Source organism: Leucoraja erinacea, chromosome 20 (assembly GCF_028641065.1).
Source record: "Leucoraja erinacea ecotype New England chromosome 20, Leri_hhj_1, whole genome shotgun sequence".
In the NCBI taxonomy this organism is placed as follows: Eukaryota; Metazoa; Chordata; class Chondrichthyes; order Rajiformes; family Rajidae; genus Leucoraja; species Leucoraja erinaceus.
Window position 1 is genome coordinate 10,636,069 of NC_073396.1, and position 26,982 is coordinate 10,663,050.

The 26,982-nt window shown below is 40.6% G+C and overlaps 3 protein-coding genes across 4 annotated transcripts; 2 read left to right on the forward strand and 1 right to left on the reverse strand.

Annotated features, from left to right (window-relative positions):
- Window positions 1-14,464, forward strand: alg1 (ALG1 chitobiosyldiphosphodolichol beta-mannosyltransferase). Its single transcript, XM_055651228.1, has 13 exons — window positions 1-356; window positions 2,256-2,336; window positions 4,769-4,872; window positions 4,970-5,118; window positions 6,407-6,496; window positions 8,227-8,337; window positions 8,566-8,687; window positions 9,817-9,855; window positions 10,005-10,064; window positions 10,283-10,393; window positions 10,783-10,897; window positions 11,295-11,370; window positions 13,229-14,464. The coding sequence occupies exons 1-13, from the start codon at window positions 2-4 to the stop codon at window positions 13,361-13,363; spliced, it is 1,548 nt and encodes a 515-aa protein (XP_055507203.1). The 5' UTR covers window position 1; the 3' UTR covers window positions 13,364-14,464.
- eef2kmt (eukaryotic elongation factor 2 lysine methyltransferase) lies at window positions 11,511-22,801 on the reverse strand. 2 transcript variants are annotated; one of them, XM_055651229.1, is made up of 8 exons: window positions 22,265-22,801; window positions 22,043-22,105; window positions 21,692-21,772; window positions 21,069-21,170; window positions 18,347-18,495; window positions 16,577-16,887; window positions 14,634-14,792; window positions 11,511-13,860 (listed from the first exon to the last, which is right to left on the reverse strand). In XM_055651229.1, the coding sequence occupies exons 1-8, from the start codon at window positions 22,508-22,510 to the stop codon at window positions 13,754-13,756; spliced, it is 1,218 nt and encodes a 405-aa protein (XP_055507204.1). In that variant the 5' UTR covers window positions 22,511-22,801; the 3' UTR covers window positions 11,511-13,753. The 2 variants fall into 2 exon arrangements, with proteins under 2 accessions (XP_055507204.1, XP_055507205.1); XM_055651230.1 differs by having other exon boundaries at window positions 18,347-18,480; window positions 22,265-22,795.
- On the forward strand, window positions 21,781-26,931 carry LOC129706765 (uncharacterized). The gene is made up of 2 exons (XM_055651231.1): window positions 21,781-22,316; window positions 23,650-26,931. Exons 1-2 carry the CDS (start codon window positions 22,293-22,295, stop codon window positions 24,241-24,243), a joined length of 618 nt encoding a protein of 205 aa, XP_055507206.1. The 5' UTR covers window positions 21,781-22,292; the 3' UTR covers window positions 24,244-26,931.
- Window positions 26,932-26,982: the final 51 nt, after the last annotated feature.

Here is a 26,982-nt window from a genome sequence, read left to right on the forward strand (position 1 = left end):
TATGGGGCCCCGGCTGCGCAGACTATGCGCCCGCTCGCGGGCTTCGCACTGCAGCCACGTCGCTGCTGCTCCTCCTGCCGTTGCCGTCATGGCGGCCTTGTGGTTTCTATCCACTTTATTCCTGGCGGTTTCCCTCTGCAGTCTTTACCTCGCGGGTGCGAGCGTGGCTCTACTGCTGCTGCTGTTGTTGTTGTTGGTGCCGGTCGTGTGGAGTCGCCGGCGGCGAGGCCGAGGAGGCAGCCGTCGCTCCGTCTGTGTGCTGGTGATGGGCGACCTGGGCCGCAGCCCCCGCATGTTGTACCACACGCTGTCGCTGGCCCGGCACGGCTTCAGTGTCACTGCTGTCGGCTATCCCGGTGCGTTCAAGACCAAGGCTAAACTAGCCACCTTTTATGTCATAGTGTGATACAGCGTGTAAACAGGCCCTTCGGCCCATCTTGCCCACACCTGCCAAACATGTCCCAGCTTCACAAGTCCCACCTGCCCGCGTTTGGACCATATCCCATCCAAACCTGTCTAACTGCTTCTTAAATGTTGGGATAGTCTCTGCCTCAACTACCTTATCTGGAAAGTACACAAAAAAGCTGGAGAAACTCAGCGGGTGCAGCAGCATCTATGGAGCGAAGGAAAAAGGCAACGTTTCGGGACAAAACCCTTCTTCAGACTGAAACGTTGCCTTTTTCCTTCGCTCCATAGATGCTGCTGCACCCGCTGAGTTTCTCCAGCTTTTTTGTGTACCTTTGATTTTCCAGCATCTGCAGTTTCTTCTTAAATACCTTATCTGGAAGCTTAGAATGTACCCCTCAGATCTGGAACACGTCTGGAATATACCCCTCAAATTCCTATTAAATCTTTTCCCCTTCACCTTAAACCTATGTCCTCAATTCACCTATTCTGGGTGAGATATTCTGTGCATCTACCTGATCTATTCCTCTCATGATTTTATACACCTCTCTATAAGATCACCCCTCCTCCTGCGCTCCAAAGAGTCCCAGCCTACTTAACCTCTCCCTGTAGCTCAGACCCTCTAGTCCTGGCAACATCCTCGTAACTCTTCTCTGTACCCTTTCCAGTTTGACAACATCTTTCCTATAACATGGTGCCCAGAACTGAACACTTTTTTTGTTTTTAAATTTCAAAATAGACTTTATTCAGGTAGTAAATATATACAATACGTGAACCGTGTGAAAATTCATCTGACATTCTCGGAGGCTATACAAATTGTTCAATACTGTGTTTATACATTTCTCAGATTTCATAAATCTGTCCCCCACCCGTTCCACTCATGTGCCCCCCTGGCATGGGATACCTTCCCTGAACACAATACACTAAATGGGGCCTCACCAACATCTTAAGTGTGATGCCTTTTATAAGTGTGATGTCTCACCAAAGTGCTCCAATTAATTCTTACATATTTAACCGTATTTAAGTAAAGCCAATAACAATTAATCACAGACACAAAATACTGGAGTGACCTGGAGAAGACAGGCAACATCTCAGGTGAGAAGGAATGGGTGACGTTTCAGGCAGAGACCCTTCTTCAGACCTAATCAAGGTCTTCCTTCCTAAACAATTAATCATACAATTAAATCACATATATTTGACTAAGTGAGGGAAACGTTTTGAGCAAACCCAAGACCACTTTCTTTAATTTGAGGCACTTAATTACAAACATGATTGTAATAATGTATTTATTTTGAGTTATGATTATGCAAGGATCTAGCAGGGTTCCCCTAAGATTTCTCCAAAAATTCAGCATTTCTAACATATTTATGCTGCTGGCAGTGTATTCGAGCCAAAACCTAGACTTTTGATGCTTAAACCTCACACATATTGGATTGATTTGTTTCTCGTCTTTAGTAATTTGCACTGGATATGATATTTTGTATTTAGTTTGAACAAACAATGCTGTAGGGTTTGGTATATTTGTTTTTACACATCGTTGTTTGATACTAGGGGCACAGTGTGGCAGCTGGCAGAGCTGTTGCCTCACAGCACCAGATCCCTGGATGCTTCTGGTTTTCTCCCACATTCAAAAGACATGTATGTTTTAAGGTTAATTGTCCTCTATGAAATTGCTGCTAATGTGTTGGAAGTGGATAAGATATTGGGATAGTAAGAACTAGAATGAACAGAGTGATTGATGGTTGACATAGATTTGATGAGCTGTTTCTTTAAACTCTATCTCTAATGTTTGTTATTGAAATCTTATCATTTCCAGATTTTTTTCTAACTGTTTGAATTATGTTTTTCAGGTGCAAAACCTCATAAAGATATTTTAAATAATGATAAGATCAAAATTGTCTACTTAACAGAAGTGAAGACAGCAACAAAATGTAAGTACTGCCATATTTGTTACACTAATTATATATGTTGGTTTAAATTGCCACATGTACTGAGATACAGTGAAATCCATGTCATGTGTGAATACAATCAAACCATGCAGAGTAAAGGGTTACAGCTACAGAGAAAGAATAGAAGGGCTGCAATGAATTGGGGTAGCAGGTAGCAGGAAACTGTGGACTATTTGATATAACACTATTGTTGGAAAAATACAACAATCCATATTTTAAAAAGTAGTTGCAGGACATTTGGAAAATTGGAATACAAGTTTAGCTTATAAGAGGACCATTCAGTAGTCTGATAACAGCAGTTTGTTATCCTGAATCTGGTGATACCCGTTTTCATGCTTTTGCATCTTCTGCCCAATGGGTGAAGGGAGAAGGGGAAATGACTGGTGTACGAGTGGTCCTTGATTATGTTGGCTGCTTTCCTGAGGCTACGTGAAGTATACATAGAATCGATGGAGGAGAGGGTGATTTGCGTGATGGACTGGACAGGATCCACAACTCTACAATTTCTGCAGATGTCAAACAATGATACATCCAATTGGATGTGTTCTATAATGCAGCTGCAGAAATTTATGAGTCAATTGAGACATGGTGAATTTCCTTTGTCATATGAGGAAGTAGAGTCATTGGTGTGCTTTCTTGGCCATGATGTCAATGTGATTGTACCAGAACGTAAAGTTCATGACCATCTTCACTTTAGCACTATTGATGCAGTTTGGGGCGTGATGGTACCGAAGTAGCGATGAGGTTGTAGAGGAAGTAGAGGTTGAAAGCTTCAAGTTCCTCGGAGTAAATATCACCGGCAACATGTCCTGGACATATCAACGCAATGACCAAGAAAGCATGCGTCTACTTCCTCAGATGGCAAAGAAAATTCAGCATGTCTCAATTCTAAGACATTCAGAGCCATACAGCACTGAATCAGGCCCTTTGGTCCACCTTGTCCAGGCTGGTTGTAATGGACTAATCCCATTTGGCTCTTAGCCCTCTAAACCCTTCCTATCCATATCTTCTTCTTGCGTTTGAGGCAGCAGAAGTCTACCTGTCTTTTAAACATTAGCCAAGGTTAATTGGCCACAGCTAATTTGCCCATAATGTATCTGGGTAATGGGAGAATGAGGTGGATGATGACAGGCAAGTGAAATAAAAAAGTTTTTACGGAAAAAAGTATTGGGAAAAGATTTATGGGATCACATTGAATATGGAACAGTGCAACGCAGGCGCAGGCCCTTCGGCCCACAATGTCCATGCTTAAAATAATACGTTAAATTAATCTGTGCCTGCATGGAATCCATATCCCTACATTCCCTGCATATCCAAGAGTCAAGAGTGTTTTATCATCATATGTCCCAGAGAACAATTATGTTCTTATTTGCAGCAACACAACAGAATATGTAAACATAGTAGACTGTAAACAATATAATAAATTAGAAAAAAAGTTCAATGTGTATACATGCACACACAAACATACACATAAAAAACTAACAATAACAGTGCAATAATAATAATAGTCCTATGTAGTTCAGAGTTTATTGGAAGCTGTATTGTTTAATAGCCCAATGGCATTAGGTCATCAGGATATCCATGGATGTCCATGTGCCCACATGAAAGTCTCTCAAATGCCGTTGCATCTGGCATGTTCCAGGCACCCACCACTCTCTCTGTGTAAAAAAAAACAAACTTGCCCTGCAGATCTTCTTTAAACGTTGTCACTTTCACCTTAAAGTTATGCTCACTAGTCTTTGTCAGAGCCTCCATTGTATATCCCTTGAGGGCCACGGAGGCTTTCCTATGTCTCCAAGATTCAGATGCCCCGTGCGATTCCATCTTTGTATTCAGGCAAGGTTATTACAGATGTGTGGAGAGTCTGAATAATGTTCCAGCTCCAGCTTGATTACACCAAACAATGCTTGGGAAAATTGCATATGGAAAATATGTTTCAACTGCCATGTGGGCCAGTAATCAAGACATAAATTTAAGAGTACCTAGCCAAAAATATTGGAGGGGTGGAAATACAGAGATCACATTGTAAAATCTATGCCTGGAAGAGTGATGCAGGGAGATTCAGTTGTAACTCCCAATAGGCTTGTGAAAGAGCAAGTTTGTAGGAGTGTGGAGGAAGAGCATGGGAATGGGATTAATGAGGTACCAGTATAAAAGCCGGCACAAGAAAAATGGGCCACAAGATAAGAGTGTTTGAAATGCTTGTAGAGACATGACTGTTGTTTACAAACAAACACATTTTATTATTAATATTAAAATGTAGAAGAAAGCAATTTGAACATTCCAAATTAACCCAGTCGGCGATAAGGATTTAACTTTAGTTAAAAGCAAAAAATGCCTGTGATGCAAAGATATTTTAAAATGTTTTGTAACCACTGTTTTCAAAGGGTTGAGATTTGTTTTAAATTTTATAGTTGGACCAAAGATGTTTCAATATGGGATCAAGATCTTTGTGCAGACATTGCAAATATGTTATGTCCTCTTAAGGATTGATCCACCATCGTACATGCTGTTGCAGGTAGAAGATTTACTCTTTTTGGCTTTCTCTTCTCTGAATTATAATAAATTGATAAGATTAAATGTTCTGTGGTTTTTTTTTTGACAATTTCAAACAGAATCCTCCAGGCCTCCCTGCTATTGCAGTTGTGTGGGCAGTATGTTTGTTAAGAGGAAGTAAATTTATTATTGACTGGCATAATTATGGTTACACTATTATGGGACTGACACATGGAGATCATCACCCGATTGTGCTGATTGCCAAATGGTAAGCATAGAATGATTTTCTATATGTAGTTTTGATTTTTTTTAAACGTCTTATTATGGCTGTTCTGTACACCGTTTACTTGAAGAATCAGTAAATGTTATTGTTTTGCACAAATACAAAATTAAAGCCCTGTCCCACTGTACGAGTTCATTCAAGAGCTCTCCCGAGTTTAAATAAAAAATCAAACTCGTGGAAGCACGTAGAATGTACGTGGTGGGTACGTCGGAGCTCGGGGACGTCTCTTAGCAGCTCGTAACGCTAACGGCAGGTACTCGGGAAACGCGGTAAGCTCGGGAAGACTGGTGAAGATTTTTCAACGTGTTGAAAAATGTCCATGAGAGCCCCGAGTACCTACGAGCGGCCATTACCGTAAATCTCCGAGTTCGAATCGGGGAAACTCGGGAGAACTCTTGAATGAACTCGTACAGTGGGACAGGGCTTTTAAACAACTGATGAACTATAACATCAGAACATACAAGTAAGAATAGGCCTCTCACGCCTGCTTCATTCAGTAACATCAGGGCTGATCTTTTACCTCAGAAGCAAGGATAACTTGCTTCCACGTTCTTTTGAGGTGTCTATGATTGTAATGTGTAACTTCAGAATCCTCCACAGATGAGACAAAAGGTGACTGACAAGATAGATAGATAGATGGGTGGATGGTGTGTGCGATGGTGTGCTGGTTACGTTACCTGTGCAGGACTTCTATGTACTTTAGGGGCATAACCAAGTGAGAAATTCCCTGCAGTTAATGTGAATGTGGTATTTCTTCAAGTCTTGAGCATCTCCTTCCATCTTTTCCTCTGCCTCCCAGTAGTCCTTTCCAATGGCAGAGTTATAGATAGATTCTGTTTTGGGATCCTGTTATCAGGCACATGGCCAATATGGTCAGCTCAATGGACCCGATGAATGCAAATAGAACCTGGGAGAAGACACTGATGTTAGTTCATTTTTCTCTCCAGTGAATTTAGAGGATTTTGCAGATCCATGAACGATCAGATTCAGTTTAGTTTATTGTCACATGTACCGAGGTACAGTGAAGAGCTTTTGTTGAAGTGCATTGCAGAAAGAGGGCAGAGATTATTGCTGCCCAGTAGACCACAAGTTTAGCTTGTAGCACGTGGATGTTAGTGTACAGGGAGCACAGAAATGGGTCTCTGAACCGAAACACCTTTCATTCTCTCACTCATCGAAAATATTCTGTGTTCATATTTTTTCAACCTCAGTGGATAATATTAAATTTTGCCACATTGTAATCAATTTATGCATTGATTTTGTTTTTAAATAGGTATGAGCATTTTTTTGGAAAGCTGTCTGATTCAAATCTGTGTGTAACTGAAGCCATGAAAGAAGACTTGAACACAAACTGGAATATTAAGTGAGCATTTATACTTTAACCATTGTAGATGTAAGCTGAATTGACCAGAATTTCTTAAAAAATCATAATAGCCACACAGCACAGAAACAGGCCTTTAAGCCCCCAATCAAGATGCCCCATCTAAGCTAGTCCCATTTCCCATGTTTGGCCCATATCCTTCAACCTTTCTGATCCACGTATGTCTTCAGCATTATTCTGTTTTATAAACCCAGTTCATTATGCATTCTTTATTTGGTTGGCTTCAATTAGTGTCATTATTTATTTCCGCAATGTATAGATCGGATGTCTATTGTGTCATTGTGGGCTGCTTGTATTTTGTGGCTGAGTTTTGAAATTTGAATGTTTCCGGCTAAAAATTCGTTTTTAGGAAGGTTCCTGGTTACATCAAGTCAGGTGGTGGAGTTAAGTATGAAAAGGCAGAATTCTAAAAATTATATATTAGTCAGAAGTTGTCAGTATTCCAACCTAATTACCAAACAAACAGCCAGCTCCGATTCTAATTTTCAATTGATATTTAATTGGACCGAATGCTTCAGTTGTTCTAGCCATTTCCAAAGTAAAATATAAATAGCTCCTTAATATTAATTTTAGTTCCTAAGGAGTGCTATGAAGAAGCACTTATAATCCTAATGCCAACATTAGGTTTTGCCAAGACTGTTTCAAATATGGACCAAATTGCTTAATTCCAGAGGTGAGGTTAAATGATTGCTCTCGACATAAAGGCTGCATTTGACTGAGTCCGATATCAAGGGGCCTTGGTAAAACTGAATTTAACTGCATCAATGGTTGAAGTCGTACCTCGTACAAAAAAGATAGTTGTGGTCGTCAGAGACCGATCATTCTAGTTCCAGGACATCACTAACGCCTTTCTTTAGGGCAGTGACACACGCACAACGTCTTCATCAGTGACCATCCTTTCATTATAAGGTCAGATATGGAGCTGTTTGCTGATGATAGCAAAATGTTTAATTCCATTCAAAACTCCTGAGCAGATAAAACAGGTCGTTCGACATTCAGACCTATTCAACATTCAGGTATGGGTTAATGAGCTGAAAGTAATATTATGCATGTAACGATGATCATCTCCAACAAGAGAGCATTTAATGACCTTTTGTTAACACAGGAACATGATGGATTATTCCACCAGCCTAAATTAATGCAACTTCAACAATATACAGGACATTGAAACTTGTTTGATTGGCACTCGCTAAACATTCATTCTTCCCACCTTTTGCACAATGATTGCAGTATTTATCACCTACAAAATGCACTCAGTTACTCACCCAGGTTCCTCTTACAGCATCTCCCAAATCTGCAACCTATATCATCAAGAAGAACAATGGCAGCACATGCATGGTAACAAATTACCTGCAAGTTCTCCATCCTGACTTGGAAGTATGTCGCTGGCCCTTCATTGCTCGGTCTAAATTGTGGAACTCCCTACGCAAAAGCACCATGGGTACGGTCTCCACCAAAATGACTGCAACAGTTTAATAAGGCAGTGCGCCATTACCTTCTCACGACCATTATGGATGGGCAATAAATGCTGGCCTCATCAGCACCACCCGGATCTCAAATATGAATAATTAAAAAGAAGAGAAATCATAGTTCAGAGTTTTTAGCAGTATGCTTTTCTAGACATTCAATGACCATTTTACTTGGGTTAATTTTCTGTAGAACATTGAGTGTGCCTCTCTATTTTTCTTAAAAATGTATGATTTTTTTAACAGGGCAATCACGTTATACGATACCCCATCTCCCATTTTCAAAGAAACTCCTCTTGAAGTGCAACATAAGTTGTTTAAGAAGCTTGCTAAGGATTTTGCACCATTTAGAACAAGGTATGTTGTATATGTGTGATGAAAACGTTAAACACATTTTGTTTATTAAATACGTGGTAGCAAAGTAATCTTTTTGTATGATATTTTTATTTCAAAAATAGATGTAGAAAATAAACTTATTATATGACTATCAACTTCCAAAACCTATTTGGGCAAGTAGGTCTATTTAATGACACAATTTTACAGTTTCAGACACTGGATAACAATGTATATGTGGTGTTAAATTAGGATTGAATCTGTGCCTTCCAATTTGGAACAGACAGCCTTTACAGAACTGAATGTTAATACTGGAGATGTCTCATATGTCCAAGGAAGACCAGCATTGCTGATGAGTAGTACTAGCTGGACAGGTACGATTTTTCTTTAAAAAAATAACCAGTCCGATTGTGCTGTTTGGTGTGCATACTACTAATTGGATCATTATATGTCAAGTGAAAATGGTACAGGATGGAATGATGAGAGGGATACCAATGGATATAATCTTAGAAGGACTAGAAAGATGGAAGAATAGAAAATAGAGATGAAATATGGCATATGGGGAGAAGACAGGAAGAGGGCTTGGTTTAGTGCTGTTGGAACATAGCAAAATCTATAAGCGAGTTCGGTATTCTGAAAAATGTAAGGAATCATGGGATTTGTCAAAGGTCGGGGGGGGGGGGGAGAGAGGTGGGTGGAGGAGGAAGAGGCGGGTGGAAGAGGAAGACTGGACCAAAACCTGAGCCCAATTAACCGGTCTTGGTTCTTCGCCCCCCCCCCCCCCCCCCAATCGAGTGTCCCATCCCGGCCAGGGGACGTCCGGACCGACGGGACACCGACCCCCAGGCCCACAGCCAGCGCCAACTTCAGCCCAACCCCGCTCTGACTGCAGAGGAACCCGCTCCCCAATCGGCTGCTACAGCGACAAGTGCCAGTTCGCCCCTGCCCTCCCTCAGTTGCCACCCCAAGTACAAGACGTACTTTCCACACCACCGGCTTCTGCACCTACAGTACCCGCTGTGACTTCATTCACAACCCCAAGGAGGAGCTTGAGCTCAGCCTCCTCTGGCCCTGCGCAAGACTGTGCCGCGCTGCGGGCGGCCTTCAGCCCCGACCTGGAGTTGGAGCTGGCCCAGTCTTGGGGCTGGGCAAGGGAGAGGGAGGAGGTTGTTGCTGCCGCCAGCACCAACAACAGCAGCTCCAGCGGGCGCCCTGCAACTCAAGAGCACCCTCAGCGACGCGCCAATCCCGACCCCGGAAGAAACGCAAGCCTGCACACAATGTAGCACCACCGTTGCTGAGACTTTATTGCTTGTGACCTATGACCTGGGCATGCGCCGTCAAAATACCGAACTTGCTTATTTGCATCACCTATTTTAATATTTATCCATATTAACTTAAGATGTGCTAAAGCTTGACTTATGGGTCCGATAGATTCCTATTTGGCCCAAGAAGAAAGCTCCTTGGCTTCACCATAATGGATTATCCTTCTTTGATTTGCAGAGGATGAAGACTTCTCCATTCTATTAAAAGCTTTAGACGGTAGGTTTCTGATTATTTTTCTTTCTGTTTAAATATGAACATTATTTTTAAAGGATTTTATATGTACAAGTATTAAATGAAAAATGATGGAAGGATTGCACATTTTTGTATTACTCTAATTTAAGCATCTTTTTCTGTTTTCCTTTCAGAGTATGATGGACTGATAACCGCTGGTATGAAATTGCCATCCCTGGTTTGTGCTATTACAGGTATATTTCGGAACAGCATCCTTTCTTCCTCATTCCTCTCGGAAAACTGTTAATTACTGATTTTCTTCACTGCCCCAAACCGTACCTTCTTTCTCACTCCACCTTCTCCCATCTATCCTCTTCCTTTTCCCCACTGGCCTGGACTTGCAGTGGAGAAGTCACGCACCTTCAGCAACCAACTCCAATGTAAAAATGTTTACGTTTATTTTGTTTTTCAGGAAAAGGTCCACTAAAGGAATTCTATAAGCGTGTCATTGAAAAAATGCACTTTAAGCATGTTGATATTTGCACTCCATGGCTGGAAGCAGAGGACTACCCAGTGCTGCTAGGTACAATCGCTTTTAATATGCAAGTGTTCTATTAGGAATATTTTTTATATTTTTTAGCGTTACTTCACTATCAGACCTGATTGAGGATGATAGCATGAGAGATCTTCCAATATGTCATAATAGTTTATGTATTTTGTCATATTTCAGGGAACATAGCTGAGCGTATTGAATATTAATATTTAGTAGTAAGTTTATAAAGATGAAGAACTTTGTATCCATAGAAATATTGGTAACTTGTGATCATTCAGTGATTTAGATTCCTGAAGATGTTGAAGGAAAATATTTTTTTAGAATATTTAATGCTGAAATAGAAGTTCCATAATGCAATGGAAGTAAACATTTATTTTAATGCAATTTTCCATATCTTAAAGATTGTAATCATTTTATAGGATCCGGTGATTTAGGAGTTTGTCTACATAAATCAAGCAGTGGGCTAGATTTGCCAATGAAGGTAGTAGACATGTTTGGCTGTCGTTTGCCTGTGTGCGCTCTTGATTTCCAGTGGTATGTATAAATGAAATAATACATTTATCATTCTTCCGTTCACCTCAACAACTTTTATTTCAAGCATGCAGAGCTGGCCGCAGTTCATCTATGACTGTTGTGTGACAGTTCAATACAAACTTTCTTCACAGTATTCGACTTTATATCACATTCCCAAGAGCACCAAACTGCATCTTTGGAACAAGCATATTCTCACACATCTTTTATTCAGAATGGGTTCACCCATTCCTTCTTTCCAGGTGCTGCCTGTCACACTGAGTTACAACAGCATTTTCTGTCTATTTTCAGTATTTGTATGCTTCTTTCAACTTCTGCCTCCTAGCAGCCCTCTTATCACTAATCTCTTCATTCTGTGGTAATTGAGATAAATTGTAAAGTTCCTCCCTTTATTTTACAGTCTACCAGAACTTGTGAAACACGAAGAAAATGGTCTAATATTTAAAAATGCTCATGAACTAACTGAGCAACTAAAGGTAAAGTCTTCAGTATTTGTAATGAAAGAAAGTAGATTTTCAATGTTAAAGATTTTGACTTTTTATTCTACCACCTGTGCTGGCAACACTTTAAAACGTTGGGTTCTGCAATGTCCCATGAATAATTAGGTACAAGAGTTTGGTTAGTAACATTTAACATTTTATTCAGGTTAAAGATGTTATGCCTTTCTTACATTGATGCAGCAAACATCAAAATTAATATTCCAAATAACAATAACATACAGATTTGATATCTTAATTTACTTGCACAATCTTCTATTACAATCTCACATATAATTGTCTATAAACCTGCCCTAAACTAAATTTGTCCAGCCTTGCAGTACGCATAGACGTTGCCTCTTAAAGATTGGCTACCAGTGTGGTAATTACTAAAACATTCTATGAATTTGACTGATGTAAAATTATGTATGTTAATCCATGCCATGGATGTATTTTCTCCAGGAGAATTTTTTATTATATACATATATATGTATGCTTATCCCACATTGTTACATTTTGTCTTTTATTGCAATAATTAAGTTCAAGTTTAAGTTCAGTACCCTTTTTAATCCAATGTTCTTCTGAAGAAGGATCTCGACCCAAAACGTCACCCATTTCTTCTCTCCAGAGGTGCTGCCTGTCCTGCTGAGTTACTCCAGTATTTTGTGTCTACCTCCTTTATATATATAGCAGCTCAATGGAATACACAAAAATGGTTAAAAAGGTTAAGATTATTTTTGGTACAGAAGATTAGAAGGTGGTCCAGTGAAGATCGATAGGTCAAAATTGGTTTATTTTTGGGTGAATTAATGTGCTAAAAAAGCAAGAAGTATTTGCAGGGAGTAAAGGAAGAGTGTTAGAAATTAGAGAATTATTAGGTAAGGTACAAATCTCAGAACAAATGTTTAAGAAACTTACCATTCATGGTGTAGTGAGAAATTTATGTTGAGCTTGGATGTCAGTGTTAACAAGTATTGCGAGGGAGTAGGACGTTGTAAAACTGAAAATTCGGTGTGTGATGATGGATGCAAGGAAGGAATCTGCAGGTGTTCCACAAGAATAAAACGGTGATATATTCAACGAACCGCCATCAATAAATGTATGGAAAGAGAGGGCAGTGAAGTCACTGAAGAGGGAGCAATGGGAACTGAGGTGATGACTAAAATCAAGAATGTTACATTCATAGAATGAAGATCAACTGACAAGGCCAGTATTTATTGCCCTTCCCTAATTGCCACTTGCAAAGTGGTAATGATAATCTACCATACTGTTAGGTGGGAGAAAATAAATCATTTGGTCCTGCTACTATTTCCAAGTCAAGATATACATGACTTGTTTATTAGCCACCCATGTCTCTCTGGGTGGTGTGGTGTGCATTTACTGGAGACTGTAAATGCCTAAAATGTTGCATCTTGCTGCCAGTCAGGCTGCTTTGCCCTAAAAAGAGTGAATCTACATTTGGTCGCAAAATGACATGCCCAAGCAATTCATCATGTCCCTTGTATCAACATACAAGCACAGACTACTGTGGCTGCTATGTGTGGTTTTATTGTTATTTGTGAAAGTACTGGGCTGCGACAGTCGTAAGAGAAGAGACTGTAAGCTGAATTAAAAACAACGGGTATTACCTAAGGTTGGTATCATAGTAAAAGGCTTATTAATATCAGTTGAAATTCTTTAGGTAGGCTTTTATTGATAGCAAAAAGAGTGTTTTTATATAAATGCAAAATAGCCCCTATATTTTTAAATTTGGCAAGGACACATTTAACCTTTTTGATTTTGATTTAAAATTTGACCTATATGCGCAATTCTATCTAAACCTTTTCTATCTTTAGCTAATGACGTATGTTATTTTCAGCTTCTCTTTACAGACTTCCACAATGAAAGAAACAAACTTGGTATATTTAAAAGAAACCTGAAAGAATCCAAGATGGTTCAGTGGGATGAAAATTGGGATGATACAGTACTTCCTCTGCTGCCAGCAAGTGACTGAAATCTGTGATCACTACTGAAATTAATGATTAGGTTTGGCCATCTTGATAGTTTATTTCTGGCAGATCATAGAATACCATGGAAAAGAGTCCAGTGTGAAGATGATGCTGGAACATTTGATTTTTTTCCAATGAACATTGAATTTCTGGATTATCAATTTTAAATGACCACATTTTCAAAAAAAATGGCAGCTTGAAAATCTTGTTGTTTTGAAAGACATAGTACTTTTCAAATGGGCTGTCAAGCTACATTAAGTTAAAATTATTGTTTGTCTGACATTTCAAAAGCTACTAAGAAAAAAGTATCCACGCTCTTGCTGTTTTTCACAATGTGTGGGTCAAGATTCTTCGAACGGGAAACAATTTTATTTTGCATTCCAGCATTTTGGACATCAAGTTCCATAGCATAATTTAAGCAACTCTATTTTCGTGCACTTGTTGTATGGAAACACCTCAGTGGAAGGTCCTTTCATCTTGTGGTGTTCAATTCCAACTTTATCTGTTTTAAAAAGAACATGTGTCACACATCTTAAAATTAATTAAATCAAGAAAGGTGACGGTTGTGGGGGGAGGTGGTTAAATTTGAATATAAAGAACAATTCTAGCTTGTGAAGCCTGTGATTAATGGTATAATTTCCTTGGTGAGATGAAGGGGATTGTAGAGGTAAACATAATGAGGAAAACATTTTCTGGTCAGTGAGTTGGTTTGCCGGTGAGAGAGATGGGCAATAATGATGAAATTTAAATACAATGACGAGAACTCTTAATGGCAGGAGATTGGCAGTTATTTTTGGAGAAATATTAAGTTTGTACAGGTAAAAGAACAGTAGATCTGTCAAGAGACTATGGCTCGGCTTTGAAAGGCAAAATTACATTCAAAGATTTAAATAGTGGTCGAAAATAGTGTGACAATAAATCAGATTTTTTTAAGGGCATTGAAAAGGGAACAATTTGCAGGGATTGGAAGGAAGGGTGACTGATGAGAAATTTAATGGTACTGAAGTAGAGGGCAACTAATAGGAATATAAATGATATGGTTTTGGATGCAGAACATTTGGATGCTCTGTTCATTTTGACAAAATAATAAAATAGCTTGATTTGTATTTTGTTTCATAATTGTTGTTCTGGCCAAATCACTAAAGATTGTGATTTTGGGAAGCAAATGAGGGCACATAAAATGCAACCCCAAGCCTGTATCAGATGGGTCTCTGATGGAAATGGTTATTGGAAGAATCTGAACAATTGCCACTTGAGTAATTACCAGCCACATACCAAGCTCCATTTTGAATTGGTGATACGTCTCCGGATTACGTATGGTAGATCCCAAATATACAACAGAACTTGTTTTCCTCGTTCCATCAGTTGTAGCAACAAGTAGTTTCTTCAATACAGAAACCAAGCAGATGACCACCTCAGGATCATAAATTATATCTTTTTTAAGAGAATAAAATAGGTTAACATACACTTTAAATTGCAGTCTATTAATAATAGTGAAAGAGTGGGGGTAAATTAGGATTTCTACATTTCCAATGTAGTGTGTCTTATATTACACAGTGTCCTTTATTACCTATATGCTTACTATTTTTTGTATCATAAATGAGCAAAGTGGTTTCTCTAATTTTGAAAGAATAGCCACATTATAAATATTATAGTTTTTGGCAAAGATGACATTAAACCCGAATTCACTACATGGCACAATCAATCACATGCTACATGATCGATGCTCTAATTTTATCAGACTGAATCCTTGGCATGGAAGGCTAATGAAACCATGATAAAAATTACAGGAGAACATTCAGAATATTAAAACGGTAGGCCACTTAGCTCTTCTAAATTTGATCTACTATTTAATAAAATCATGGCTGCTCTCACGTAACTGTCCTTACTAAAAGGGCTTGTATTTGCATAGTTCACTTCAGTCTCTCAGGTCATCCCAGAACATAACTACAAATAAGGGATATTTGAGCATAGACATGACTGCAATCTAAGATGCATAGCTGCAACACAAATTAAAGGATAATTTGTGATAAACATTGGCAAAGACATCACCTCTTTGTGTCCATGGTAGTGCTTTGGGTTCTTTTACATACATCGTAGGAAGGCAAATGCAACTTTGGTTTAACCTAACATCCAAAAGACAACATTACTGCTTCAATACAGTTCTGAAGCCTTGGTCTAGATTTCACATTCCTGCCTCTGCAGCTTTCTGGCTCAATAGATGGACTGCTTCCAATTTAGGCATGACCATCATTTCATTTGTGAGATGTGGCTGGAATCACCCACCTTGCTCAACGTTTGGTCTAACCATGGCTTTTTTTGTTTTCATTTTTATCCCTTTTGTATTCAACTACTCTAGATTATGAAGGCCAACATTACAACATAAGACATGCAGAACAAGTTTTGTTTCAATCCGACTGATATCACCTCGTTCCCCTCAGAAGTCTAAAGAAGGGTCCCAACCTGAAACGTCACCTATCCTTTTTCTCCAGAGATGCCGCCTGACCCGCTGAGTTACTCCAGCTCTTCATAATGTATTGCCATAGCTTCCTGCTCTTATCCTGATTTAGAAACTTGTATCAACTTTGCTGCCAAATTTACAACCTATCATTTTTAAGGTTATCCATCTTAGATTCATCCCTTAATTTACTAGAGATAGGGTAGAATTCTTGTAAACACTGTCCTCTGTGTTACACCATTACCTTGATTACATTTCCTCTAACCCTATTGCCTGCAAGGAGCAGTTTCCATTCTCCCATTTTGTCCATCTGTCACTTCTTTACAGACAAGACAATTTTTAATTCCTGTACTTCCAATATTACTCAATTGTGGCTTCTCTGCCACACATGACTGGGGCCTCAATTCTATCTGTTCCGTTTCCTAGACCTGCCCTTACCCTTTATTTTCCTGTTAGAAAAAGGATTGGTTTCCACGTCTATTTGGGGTCTGTCATCTATGTTTTGAATAGCGTCAAGAAGCTGTGGAAATTATATGCAATTTTGAGCACCATAAAATATATAAAACCAAACTTTCATAATTGAAAGGAAATGGTTAGTTAGATTAGAACTCACTCTCATGTCCTCTGGCTTTAGATAATATTTTTTTTCTCTTTTTGTTCTTGTAATTAGCTCAGGATAGTCTGAATCTTATTCAGAATAAGTACATACAATACTTAGGCACAATGAAGAAAATTACTAACCTGTAAAAAAATTACCTACCTGTTGCCATAATAATATCCGATTGAATCTCTGAAATCAGTTCTTGTGTAATTTCTCCCCAGTCCAATCGGAAAATGGTAACTTTCGAACTCTGGATTTCTTCAGATCCACTGTTACTTTTGGTCTCTATTTCACATTCTTTTGAGTTCCAGGTGTCAGAATCTATTAGCAGATTATTTCTAATAATATTCTTCCGGAGTTGCTTAAGTACATTAGGATGACAGTCACTGAATATGTAGCGTTTCGGGTTGCAAGTCTTGCAAATGGCAATTCCAGCAAGACCAATTCCACTACCCAACTCCAAAATGGTCCTGATACAAAGTGATTAGATACATTGTGATTAGATAGATCTAAACAATTAGATACATCGTAATGAGATAGATCATTAGCCACATGTTGAAGACTGATAATTATCCAAACAATTAATTTTATTTTGAACAAGCCTCCAAGCAGTTTCTAATTCACATGTAACCTTGAATGTTATGGTACCCAGTTAAATTTGCACTGACAAAAAAACTTAGTTGAAGGACATGTAATTGGCAAGACCATATTTGGAGTACATTGTGCAGTTCTGCTCATCCAGTTATAGAAGGATGTCTTTAAAGTGGAATGGGTGCAGAGAAGATTCACAAGGATGTTACCAGGACTGGAGGTCTTGAGTTACATGGAGGGGGTGGATAAGCTGGGGCTGTTTTCACTGGAGCCTAGGGGGCTGAGGAGCAACCTTACAGAGGCATATGAAATCAGTGGGGTATAAATAAGGTGGATGTTCCCTAGGGTCAGGGAGTCTAAAACAATGGGGCAGATTCAATGCAAGAAGGAAAAGCTTTAAAAGGATATGAGGGGCAACATTTTCAATGCAGGTGGTAGTCTTTATATGAGATGAGCTGCTGGAGAAAGCTGTAGAGGCGGGTACAACATTTACATTTAACATTACAACATTTAAAATACATTTAGACAGAAACATGGATAGGAAAGGTTTCGAGGGATACGAGCCAAACACAGGCAAATGGAACTAGCTCAGAAAAATATTGTAGGAGCCATTTATGCTTAAGTCAGTATATTATAACCATGTCTAGATATTTCTAATTATTATCTGTATGTACGCTGGTAGGGGGGGATTTGATATGTAGAGGGGTGTGTGTCTACATCTGGAGAGGCTTGCGCAGACTCAGAGATTTAGTTTAGTTTGCCTCGAGGGATGGTGAGGACAAGTTTTTATCAGGATCTCAATCACGTTCATGAGACGCCACACGGAAGAAAGTTTGTAAGAACGAAAAGTTATGAATTACTTCTTTGTTTTGTACTACAATAAATACTAATTAATTAAGAGACAATGACTGGAGGATTCGTTTCTTACTATATGCAATGTGAGTGTGGCGAGTGCGTAAGCAATGTCTCCACCACATCCCAGAGAAGTAACGGCTATCGAAGTTGGACTTTGAGAAGGTATAGAAACTGCCAAATATCTTGGTCAGCTTGGACAAGTTGGCCCAAAGAGTCTGATTCATGCTGTGAGTTTACGATTACATATGAAGAATGACCTATCGTATTTGGCGAGTTCCTCAAAAATAATTGAACAAGTCGAGACCATATCCAGATACCTCCTTATAAAACATGGGGGATTGTATTGAAAACTACAATGATTTAAAAAGGGAGAATATAATTGAACCCATAAAATGTACTTAAGGACAGCGAGATATAGTCCCTTTTCACAGGAATTAAATCCATTTCCATGGAAGCCATTTTTCTAATGCCAACAATTCTGACCTGCAGTTAAATACTTCAGGGTTTTCCATCGCCCATTCTGCAAAGTACAGTGCAGCTTCCCATGTGACCAGACCCGTGGTTCCTTCAGAGATTATTGCCACATTTTCAGCAAGGGTAATGTTCTCTCCTGACAACTGAACAATGATTTTCTTTTTTAAAAAAAAAGTCAAGACACTGAAGTATTCCTTTCCCTTTGCTCATTTTTGCACAATTAAATTACAAGATAATAAGAAATTATTTCACGCATTTCAACCTAACAACCGGGATGTATGCAAGGGGAATGAAGGCTTAGCCTCATCCTAATTCTCTGATGAGATTACATCAGACACACACAAGCACACACACATGATAAACAGTAACAGTATGAATGGGCAAGCACCACTGCCAAAGTAACAAATTGAAAGTCCTACATTGGCATATTGACAAGCAATATGGGCAAGTAAAATATTCAAAAGGAGAGATGGAGTTATTTTGATTATCTTCTCATTAACTAAAGGAATATAGGCAATTCCACTGTATAATGAAATGATTTAACTGCCCATGTACCATAACCTTCAATATTCTTTGCCGCGAATTTGTTCTCCAGACTGGCAAAAGATATATGATTTTCGACATGGATCGGTTCTGGGATCCAATGTTGTTCACCAATTACACAAATGTTTTCATTCATGGGGCAGAAGATTAGTAGATGAGATACACCATTGATTGAATTTATTGAGAAATTCATGAACAAATTAAAAGACATCAACAAGTTTGCAAAATGTACCACCAGGGGGGCACTGCACGATTAGCAGCCCCGCCAACAGTCTGTTTTTTGGTCTATTGGGGGAAACCTTTTTTTTTCAGTTTCTTACCTTGCCCGAGATGCGATTGTTTTCCGGATCACATCTCTGGTTGCTCTGCGGCCTACCATAGATGGAGCTGGAGGCCTCCTTGGACTGACTTTGAGCCCCTCCGTGGGGCGTGAACTTAACATCAGAGTCGATCCCTTGCCTAGGATTGCTCCAACCGCGGCCTGCGGACTTTACCATTGAGAGTTCGCAGTCTCGGGAGAGGCCGAGTCAGGAAGCTCCAATGACGCAGAGCCTCGACCAGCCCCGACGCAGGGTCCGATCACCGGTGCGGGGGAGCTGACATCCCCCCTGATGCAGGAGCTGATTGCCCCGATGCGGTGGGCCCAAACGCCGCCAGCAACGGCAGTCAACATCGTCCCGTCAATGGAGGGCTCAAGGCCCCCGACCGTGGGAGAGTAAAGAAGGGAAGATTTTTAACTTTTTTTCGCCATCCATCACAATGAGGAATGTGGAGCAGTCACTGTGGTGGATGTTAATGTTAAAATGCATTTTGTGTGTTCTATTCCTTTTTATTTGTATGACTGACTTGGCAAATGAAATTCCTCGTAAGTTGCAAAACATACTTGGCTAATAAAGTATTATTGTGATTGTGAATGTTTAACGATGGATGGATGACAGTAGAAATAAAAGTGTTGTTTTGGTAGGCGGAATATTAATGCCACATGGTCATCGGGAAATTAAAGTCTAAATGGAGCACAAGATCAAACTGCCTCAGATGAATGGATAGAATCATTAAAAATTATGAAACAAATTACAGATCAGGAGTACTTAAAGGAGCAACCACAGTTCTGGAAAAAGGTCTTGTGGACAGATGAGACGAAGATTAACATATCAGAGTGATGGCAAGAACAAAGTATGGGGGAGAGAAGGAACTGCCCAAGATCCAAAGCATACTACCTCATCTGTGAAACACACTGGTGGGGGTGTTATGGCCTGGGCATGTATGGCTGCTGAAGGTACTGGCTCACTTATCTTCATTGATGATTCAACTGCTGATGGTAGTAGCATAATGAATTCTGAAGTGTATAGACACACCCTATCTGCTCAAGTTCAAACAAATGCCTCAAAACTCATTAGCCGGCGGTTCATTCTACAGCAAGCCAATGATCCCAAACATACTGCTAAAGCAACAAAGGAGTTTTTCAAACCTAAAAAAGTCAATTCTTGAGTGGCCAAGTCAATCACTCGATTTGAACCCAATTAAGCATGCCTTTTATATGCTGAAGAGAAAACTGAAAAGGACTAGCTCTCAAAACAAGCATAAGTTAAAGATGGCTGCAAACAGGCCTGGCAGAGCATCACCAGAGAAGACACCCAGCAACTGGTGATGTCCATGAATCGCAGACTTCAAGCAGTCATTGCATGCAAAAGATATGCAACAAAATACTGAACATGACTACTTTCATTTACATGACATTGCTGTGTCCCAAACATTACCGTGCCCTGAAATGGGGGGACGATGTATAAACACTGCTGTAATTTCTACATGGAGAAACCAAAATGTATAAAAATGCCCTTTATTCAAATCTGACAATGTGCACTTTACCCACATGTGATTTTTTTTTCTATTACAAATCTCAAATTGTGGAGTACAGTGGCAAATAAATAAATGATGGGCCTTTGTCCCAAACATTATGGAGGGCACTGTGTGCTAAATAATATGAAATGAAATGAAATGAAATGAAATGAAATGATGAAATGATTCAATTTATCATTTCATTTCATTTCATATTATTTAGCACACAGTGCCCTCCATAATATGTACTGGTTTTACAGTTTTACATTATTAATGTTACGATAACTTGAACGATTTTACTATTATTAATTGTGTCAGAAATATTTTATAATAGAATGAGTTGTACACTAACCAGAAAATAGTTCTTGTAACACATCAGTGAATCTTCTGATTTTAGCACTTCACCCAGTGCATCATACAACTCATCTAGAGGCACAGCTCTTTCCCTTTCATGCTAGATTGAGAAAAAAATCATTTTAATGGATTATAATTTTATGGGGAAAATACACTAATAGCATCCTAGAATATAGAAACAAGGAACTGCAGATGCTTGTTTACAAGAAAGACACAAAGTGCTGGAGTAACTCAACGTGTCAGCCAGCCTCTCTGGAGAAAATGGGCAGGTGATATTTCGGGTCGGGACTCTTCATCAGTCTCCAGCACTTTGTGTTATCTTCTGATAACATCGGACAACTGCACCAAGTACACTCAATGGGATTTGCCATTAACCAAATGTGTCATACATTGTAAAATTCCGTTACAGAATAACCGGCAGTGCATAAACTAGCATATTACTCATTTCAAGTAGGTTGATATTTATATTTTATGATAAAAAAAATTACTCAATTTACAGCACCCATAGGTTTCTGACTGGAAATAATAATGAATAGTCTGTTGTAAAGTTTTTATTATTAGTTCAGCATTTTTTCCCCTGCATGCTTCAAACCTTGTTTACTGTAGTTGAAAAGAACATACCTTTTTAATCAGCTCCGATAGAAAAATTCTTCTGTACTTCACCGATGGAGGATATTTTTTGCTAAGCGGATGAAGAATTGTCTAATAAAATAATTTGAAAAATAGGATGATACAAATGTTGTCTCAGTATTTTCCCCATCTCAAATCACACACCACAATACAATTTAAGAAGCAATTAGACATGGATATGACCGGTTTAGATGGGATATGAGCCAAACGCAGGCAGGTGTGACTGGTGTAGATGGGACATCGGTGTGGGCAGGTTGGGCTGAAGGGCGTGTTTCCACGCTGTATGAATCTATTATTCAATTGAAGTCCAGTCCTACTTGCTGTAGGATCTTTGCTGTATACCTGCCACAAAATCTGATGCATTAAAGCGGGGTTCCTTTTGTTCCTCAGCCTCTCCTCAAGCTCCTGAAAAATAAATTAAAACAAAAACAGAGGTCACAATTTGAGAGAGCGGGGAGATTGGCTCAAGCCGAGTGGCGCGGGGGCGCTGGAGGGGGAGGGCTGGTGGAGGCCGGGCCGAGAGAAGGGCCGAGGCCGGGCCGAGGCGATCAGCGGGTCACTCACCGCCATGGGGAAGCTGTCCGGGTGACACATGGCGAAAAACAAGCGCTGGAAAGTAAGGATGAAGCGCCCGTCCTCCTGCTGCCGCCACTCGGGGCCGTGATCATTCTCCTCCTGCAGCCGCCAAGGCCCGCAGCTCACCATCTCCCTCCCCCCCCGCCGCCAGCAACAGGGAGCGCTTCCCGCTCCTCTAGGATCTTTGCCGCTCACCGTCTGGAAGCAGCGACTTGCTGAGGTCCTCGTTGACATTGTCTATAGTCTAGAGTGTTTTATTGTCATGTCCCAATAGAACAATGATTTAATTTTTTTTAATTTGCAGCAGCACAACAGAATATGTAAACATTGTACACTAATCAATATAATAAAAGAGAAAAATATGACCACTGACATAAAGTCATAGATCAGAGAAAGATGCCCTTCGGTCTAACTTGCCTATGCTAACCAAGATGCCCCATCTAAGCTAGTCTTATTTGCTCACGTTTGGTCCATATCCCTCACTAAACCTTTCCTATCCATGTACCTGTCCAAGTGTTTTTTTAAGAAGGAACTGCAGATGCTGGAAAATCGAAGGTACACAAAAATGCTGGAGAAACTCAGCAGGTGCAGCAGAATCTATGCACCGAAGGAAATAGGCAACGTTTCGGCCAGAAACGTCGCCTATTTCCTTCGCTCCATAGATGCTGCTGCACCCACTGAGTTTCTCCAGCATTTTTGTGTACCAAGTGTTTTTTAACTTGTTTATAGAATCTGCCTCAACTACATCCTCTGGCAAACAAAAAATGCTGGAGAAACTCAGTGGCTGAGGCAGCATCTATGAAGAGAAGGAACTGGCGACGTTTCGGGTTGAGACCCTTCTTAGTCTGTAGAAGGGTCTCGACCCGAAACGTCGCCAATTCCTTCTCTCCATAGATGCTGCCTCACTCGCTGAGTTTCTCCAGCATTTTGTGTCTACCTTTGATTTTTCCAGCATCTGCAGTGCTTTCTTAAACATACCTACACTGGCAGCTTGTTCCAACTCCCCACCACTCTGCGTGGAAAAAGCTGCCCCTCAGGTTCATATTAAAATTTTCCACTCTCACCTTCAACCTCTTCCCTGTCACCTTTAACCTATCCTTTAGGTTGGAAGAAGGGTCTCGACCCAAAACCTCACCTATCCATGTTCTCCAGGTGCTGTCTGACCTGCTGAGTTCCTTCCCCCTGATATCCCTACTTTCTAAGCCACGGGCCTTGTATGTCAAGAGGAAATACCTTACAGATGAAGAGCACAGTAGTGGTGCACTCTAAGACAGCTGTTCACATCCTATGACTGCAGAGGGCAATAACATCACATCCAAACCCTACTGCTCCAGAGTGCTGAAAAAAAATTGACAGAATTTGTTCTTTTACAGGAGCTTTGTCCAAACCCACTATCACTCCCCACCAAGTTTGGTCTTGGTCTCGTACATCAAATAACAGTAGTGCTTTACTTCTTCATCGCCAATAGAATTGCAAAATGGAATAATGAAGATCACATTATGGAAAGTTATGATGCAAATGGTTTTCTCGGAACACATCGCTGGGGATGTGCACACATTCCCATTGTCCGACGTAAGGAGAGACGGGTGAACACGAGGAAAGCTGTGGGCCCAGATGGCATCTCGGGGCGAGTACTCAAGTCCTGTGCTACGCAGCTAGCTCTGGTGCTCACTACAATATTCAATCTCTCCCTGGCCAAGTCCGTGGTCCCTGCCTGCTTCAAAAGATCCATCATTGTACCTGTACCTGAAAATGCCTCCCCAGCTGGTCTGAATGACTACCGTCCGGACGCCCTCATCTCGGTAGTCATGAAATGCTTTGAGAGGCTGGTCAAGGAACACATCTGCGCCTTCCTCCCTCGCAACATGGACCCGCTACAATTCGCATACTGTCCGAACAGATCCACGGACGAAGCGGTCTCCCAGGTTCTGCACACCGCTCTCTCTCACCTTGACAGCCAGAAGTGAGGGCTATGTGAGGATGCTGTTCATAGACTTCAGTTCAGCCTTCAACAAGCCTTTAGCCATGATCATATTGAATGGCGGTGCAGGCTCGAAGGGCCGAATGGCCTACTCCTGCACCTAATTTCTGTGTTTCTATGTTTCTATGTAACACGATAGTCCCCACCAGACTTGCTGACAAGCTGCTGGAATTGGGGCTCAACACCCTCCTGTGTGCCTGGGTCCTGGACTTTCTCACCACCGGGCCCCAGGCAGTCAAGATGGGAGGATATACATCGAAGTCCCTCACCCTGAGCACAGGATCCCCCCAGGGTTGAGTCCTCAGCCCCCTACTGTACTCCCTGTACACACATGACTGTACATGTTCAGCTCCAACTCAATAATCAAGTTTGCTGATGACACTGTGGTGGTGGGCCTGATCTCAGACAACGATGAGAAGGCCTACCGGGAGGAGGTGGCTGACCTGGTACTCTGGTGTCAGGACAACATCCTCCTCTTGAATATCAAAAAAACTAAGGAGCTGATCGTGGACTTTAGGAAGGCACATCATCCGAGGACGTACACTCCATTGAAGATAAATGGGGATCCTGTGGATAGGGTGAACTGTTTTAAATATCTGGGAGTCCACATCTCAGAGGATCTGACATGGACATCACACGCCGCAGCACTCGTGAGTAAGGCAAGGCAGTGCCTTTACCACCTCAGGCAATTGAGGAAATTCAGAGTGTCTCTGAGGATCCTCCAGTGCTTCTACTCAGCGGCTGTGGAAAGCATCTTGTCCGGAAACATCACGATTTGGTTTGGGAACTGCTCTGCCAAGGACAAGAAGGCTCTTCAGAGGGTAGTGTGTTCGGCCGAACACACTATGGGAACTCCACTCGCCCCTCTGCAGGAACTATACATCAGAAGGTGCAACTCCAGAGCCAACAAGATCATGGGAGACCCCTTCCACCCCAGCAACAGACTGTTCCAGCTGCTACGGTCAGGCAAACGCCTCCGTTGCCATGCTATGAAAACGGAGAGGATGAGAAGGAGTTTCTTCCCTGAGGCCATTAGGACTGTAAACTCCTATCTCACCATGGACTAACTTTTCTGTACCAATTTATTGTTGTGTGGTGTCTTTTTAAAATTGCTGTTTTTTCTTTTTTTTTTTTCCTCCCACTAATATGTAATATGTGATTCTGTACCATTCTGTTTTGTAGTTTTTTTGCACAATCCACAAGCATTGCCACTTTTCATTTCACTGCACATCTCGTATGTGTATGACGAATAAACTTGACTTGACATGATATGGACGTTGCCTTTATATCCATACATCAACCAAAATTTTAGTACGGTGTAATTAGTGAGGAATTTTATTAACCTATTTTACTATCCATCTATATTTTTTATTTAGTCTTTCCATCTATTTTTCTTGCAATCATTTATTTCATTTTACAGCGCTTTTACATCATTAGCAGAAGTTTCCATTATTTCAACAGCATAGAGTACAAATGGTTATATTATCATTAAATGCATTAAAATAATCATTAACAACAGGATCGAGAAAACCTGTAATTAGTGTCCAAATTCAACTTGATCTAAATAAGGTATAAATTCGTGCTCTGTGAAAGTTTCTGAATTTATTAAGAAATGAATCATTTGCTGGCTCAAAGTTGACGTTACTTCTTGTTAACCTCAGATCTATGCAACCATTGGATTTTTACCTAAAAAATAATCATTAGTGGCTGGAAAATGGTGTCAGAGATTTTTTTTTCAAATCTAAATCAGTCCTATTATGTTACTGTTTTTAGGATACCCTATAAAATGGAATGCTGTTTTCTCTATTTTGTACAACTCTTGGGAATATCTGGCCCTCGGCTACTCATAGAGGAGCAGCATTCAGAATGGCATTGAAAATCTCAAATCTCATACTGCCAGAGCACAGTCACAGGTAAGCCGTCCACAGTGTACAGATACAGGATAAAGGGAATAGCATTTAGTTCAAAATAAAGTCCGATTGAAGATAGTCCATGGGTCTCTAATGAGGTAAATGGTAGGTCAGGACCCCTCTCCACCATCTACCTCATTGGAAACCCTTGAACTATCTTTAATTGGACTTTACAATCAATCATGCAATCACAATAATACTTTATTAGCCAAGTATGTTTTGCAACATACGAGGAATTTCATTTGCCAAGTCATTCATACAAATAAAAAGCAACAAAACACACAAAATATATTTTAACATAAACATCCACCACAGTGACTCCTCCACATTCCTTAACTGTGATGGGAGGCGAAAAAAAGTTCAATCTCTTCCCTTCTTTGTTCTCCCATGGTCGGGGGCCTCGAGCCCTCCGTTGACGGGACGATCTTGACTCCCAATGTTTGGGCCCTCCGCATCTGGGCGATCAGTTCCTGCATCAGGGGGATGTCAGCTCCCCCTCGCTGGACGATCGAACCCCTCGTCGGGGCTGGTCGAACCTCTGTGTCATTTGAGCTCTACCGATTAGCCTCTCCCGAGACTGCGAGCTTGCGCTGGTAAAGTTCACAGGCCGCGGTTGGAGCGATCCCAGGCAAGGGATCGACTCCGATGTTAAGTCCACGCCCCGCGGTGAGGCTCAAAGTCAGTCCAAGGAGGCCTCCAGCTCCATCGATGGTATGCCGCAGAGCGATCCAGAAAAGAATTGCATTTCCGGCAAGGTAAGAAGCTGAAAAAAAGTTCCCCCCCCCCCCCCCCCCCCCCCCCCCCCCCCCACATAA

Bases quoted from the DNA above. Each gene is read 5' to 3' on its own strand.
- alg1 (XM_055651228.1), top strand. From the start codon at position 2: ATGGGGCCCCGGCTGCGCAGACTATGCGCCCGCTCGCGGGCTTCGCAC. The intron at 4,873-4,969 runs GTAGAAGATTTA...AATTTCAAACAG, and splicing joins CATCGTACATGCTGTTGCAG to AATCCTCCAGGCCTCCCTGC. The intron at 10,898-11,294 runs GTATGTATAAAT...TTTATTTTACAG, and splicing joins TGCGCTCTTGATTTCCAGTG to TCTACCAGAACTTGTGAAAC.
- eef2kmt (XM_055651229.1), bottom strand. From the start codon at position 22,510: ATGTCAACGAGGACCTCAGCAAGTCGCTGCTTCCAGACGGTGAGCGGC. The intron at 21,171-21,691 runs GTATGTTCTTTT...TTCTCAATCTAG, and splicing joins TATCGGAGCTGATTAAAAAG to CATGAAAGGGAAAGAGCTGT. The intron at 14,793-16,576 runs GTAGGTAATTTT...CTCTTAAAAAAG, and splicing joins GGATATTATTATGGCAACAG to ATATAATTTATGATCCTGAG.
- LOC129706765 (XM_055651231.1), top strand. From the start codon at position 22,293: ATGGCGAAAAACAAGCGCTGGAAA. The intron at 22,317-23,649 runs GTAAGGATGAAG...GTTCTTTTACAG, and splicing joins CGAAAAACAAGCGCTGGAAA to GAGCTTTGTCCAAACCCACT.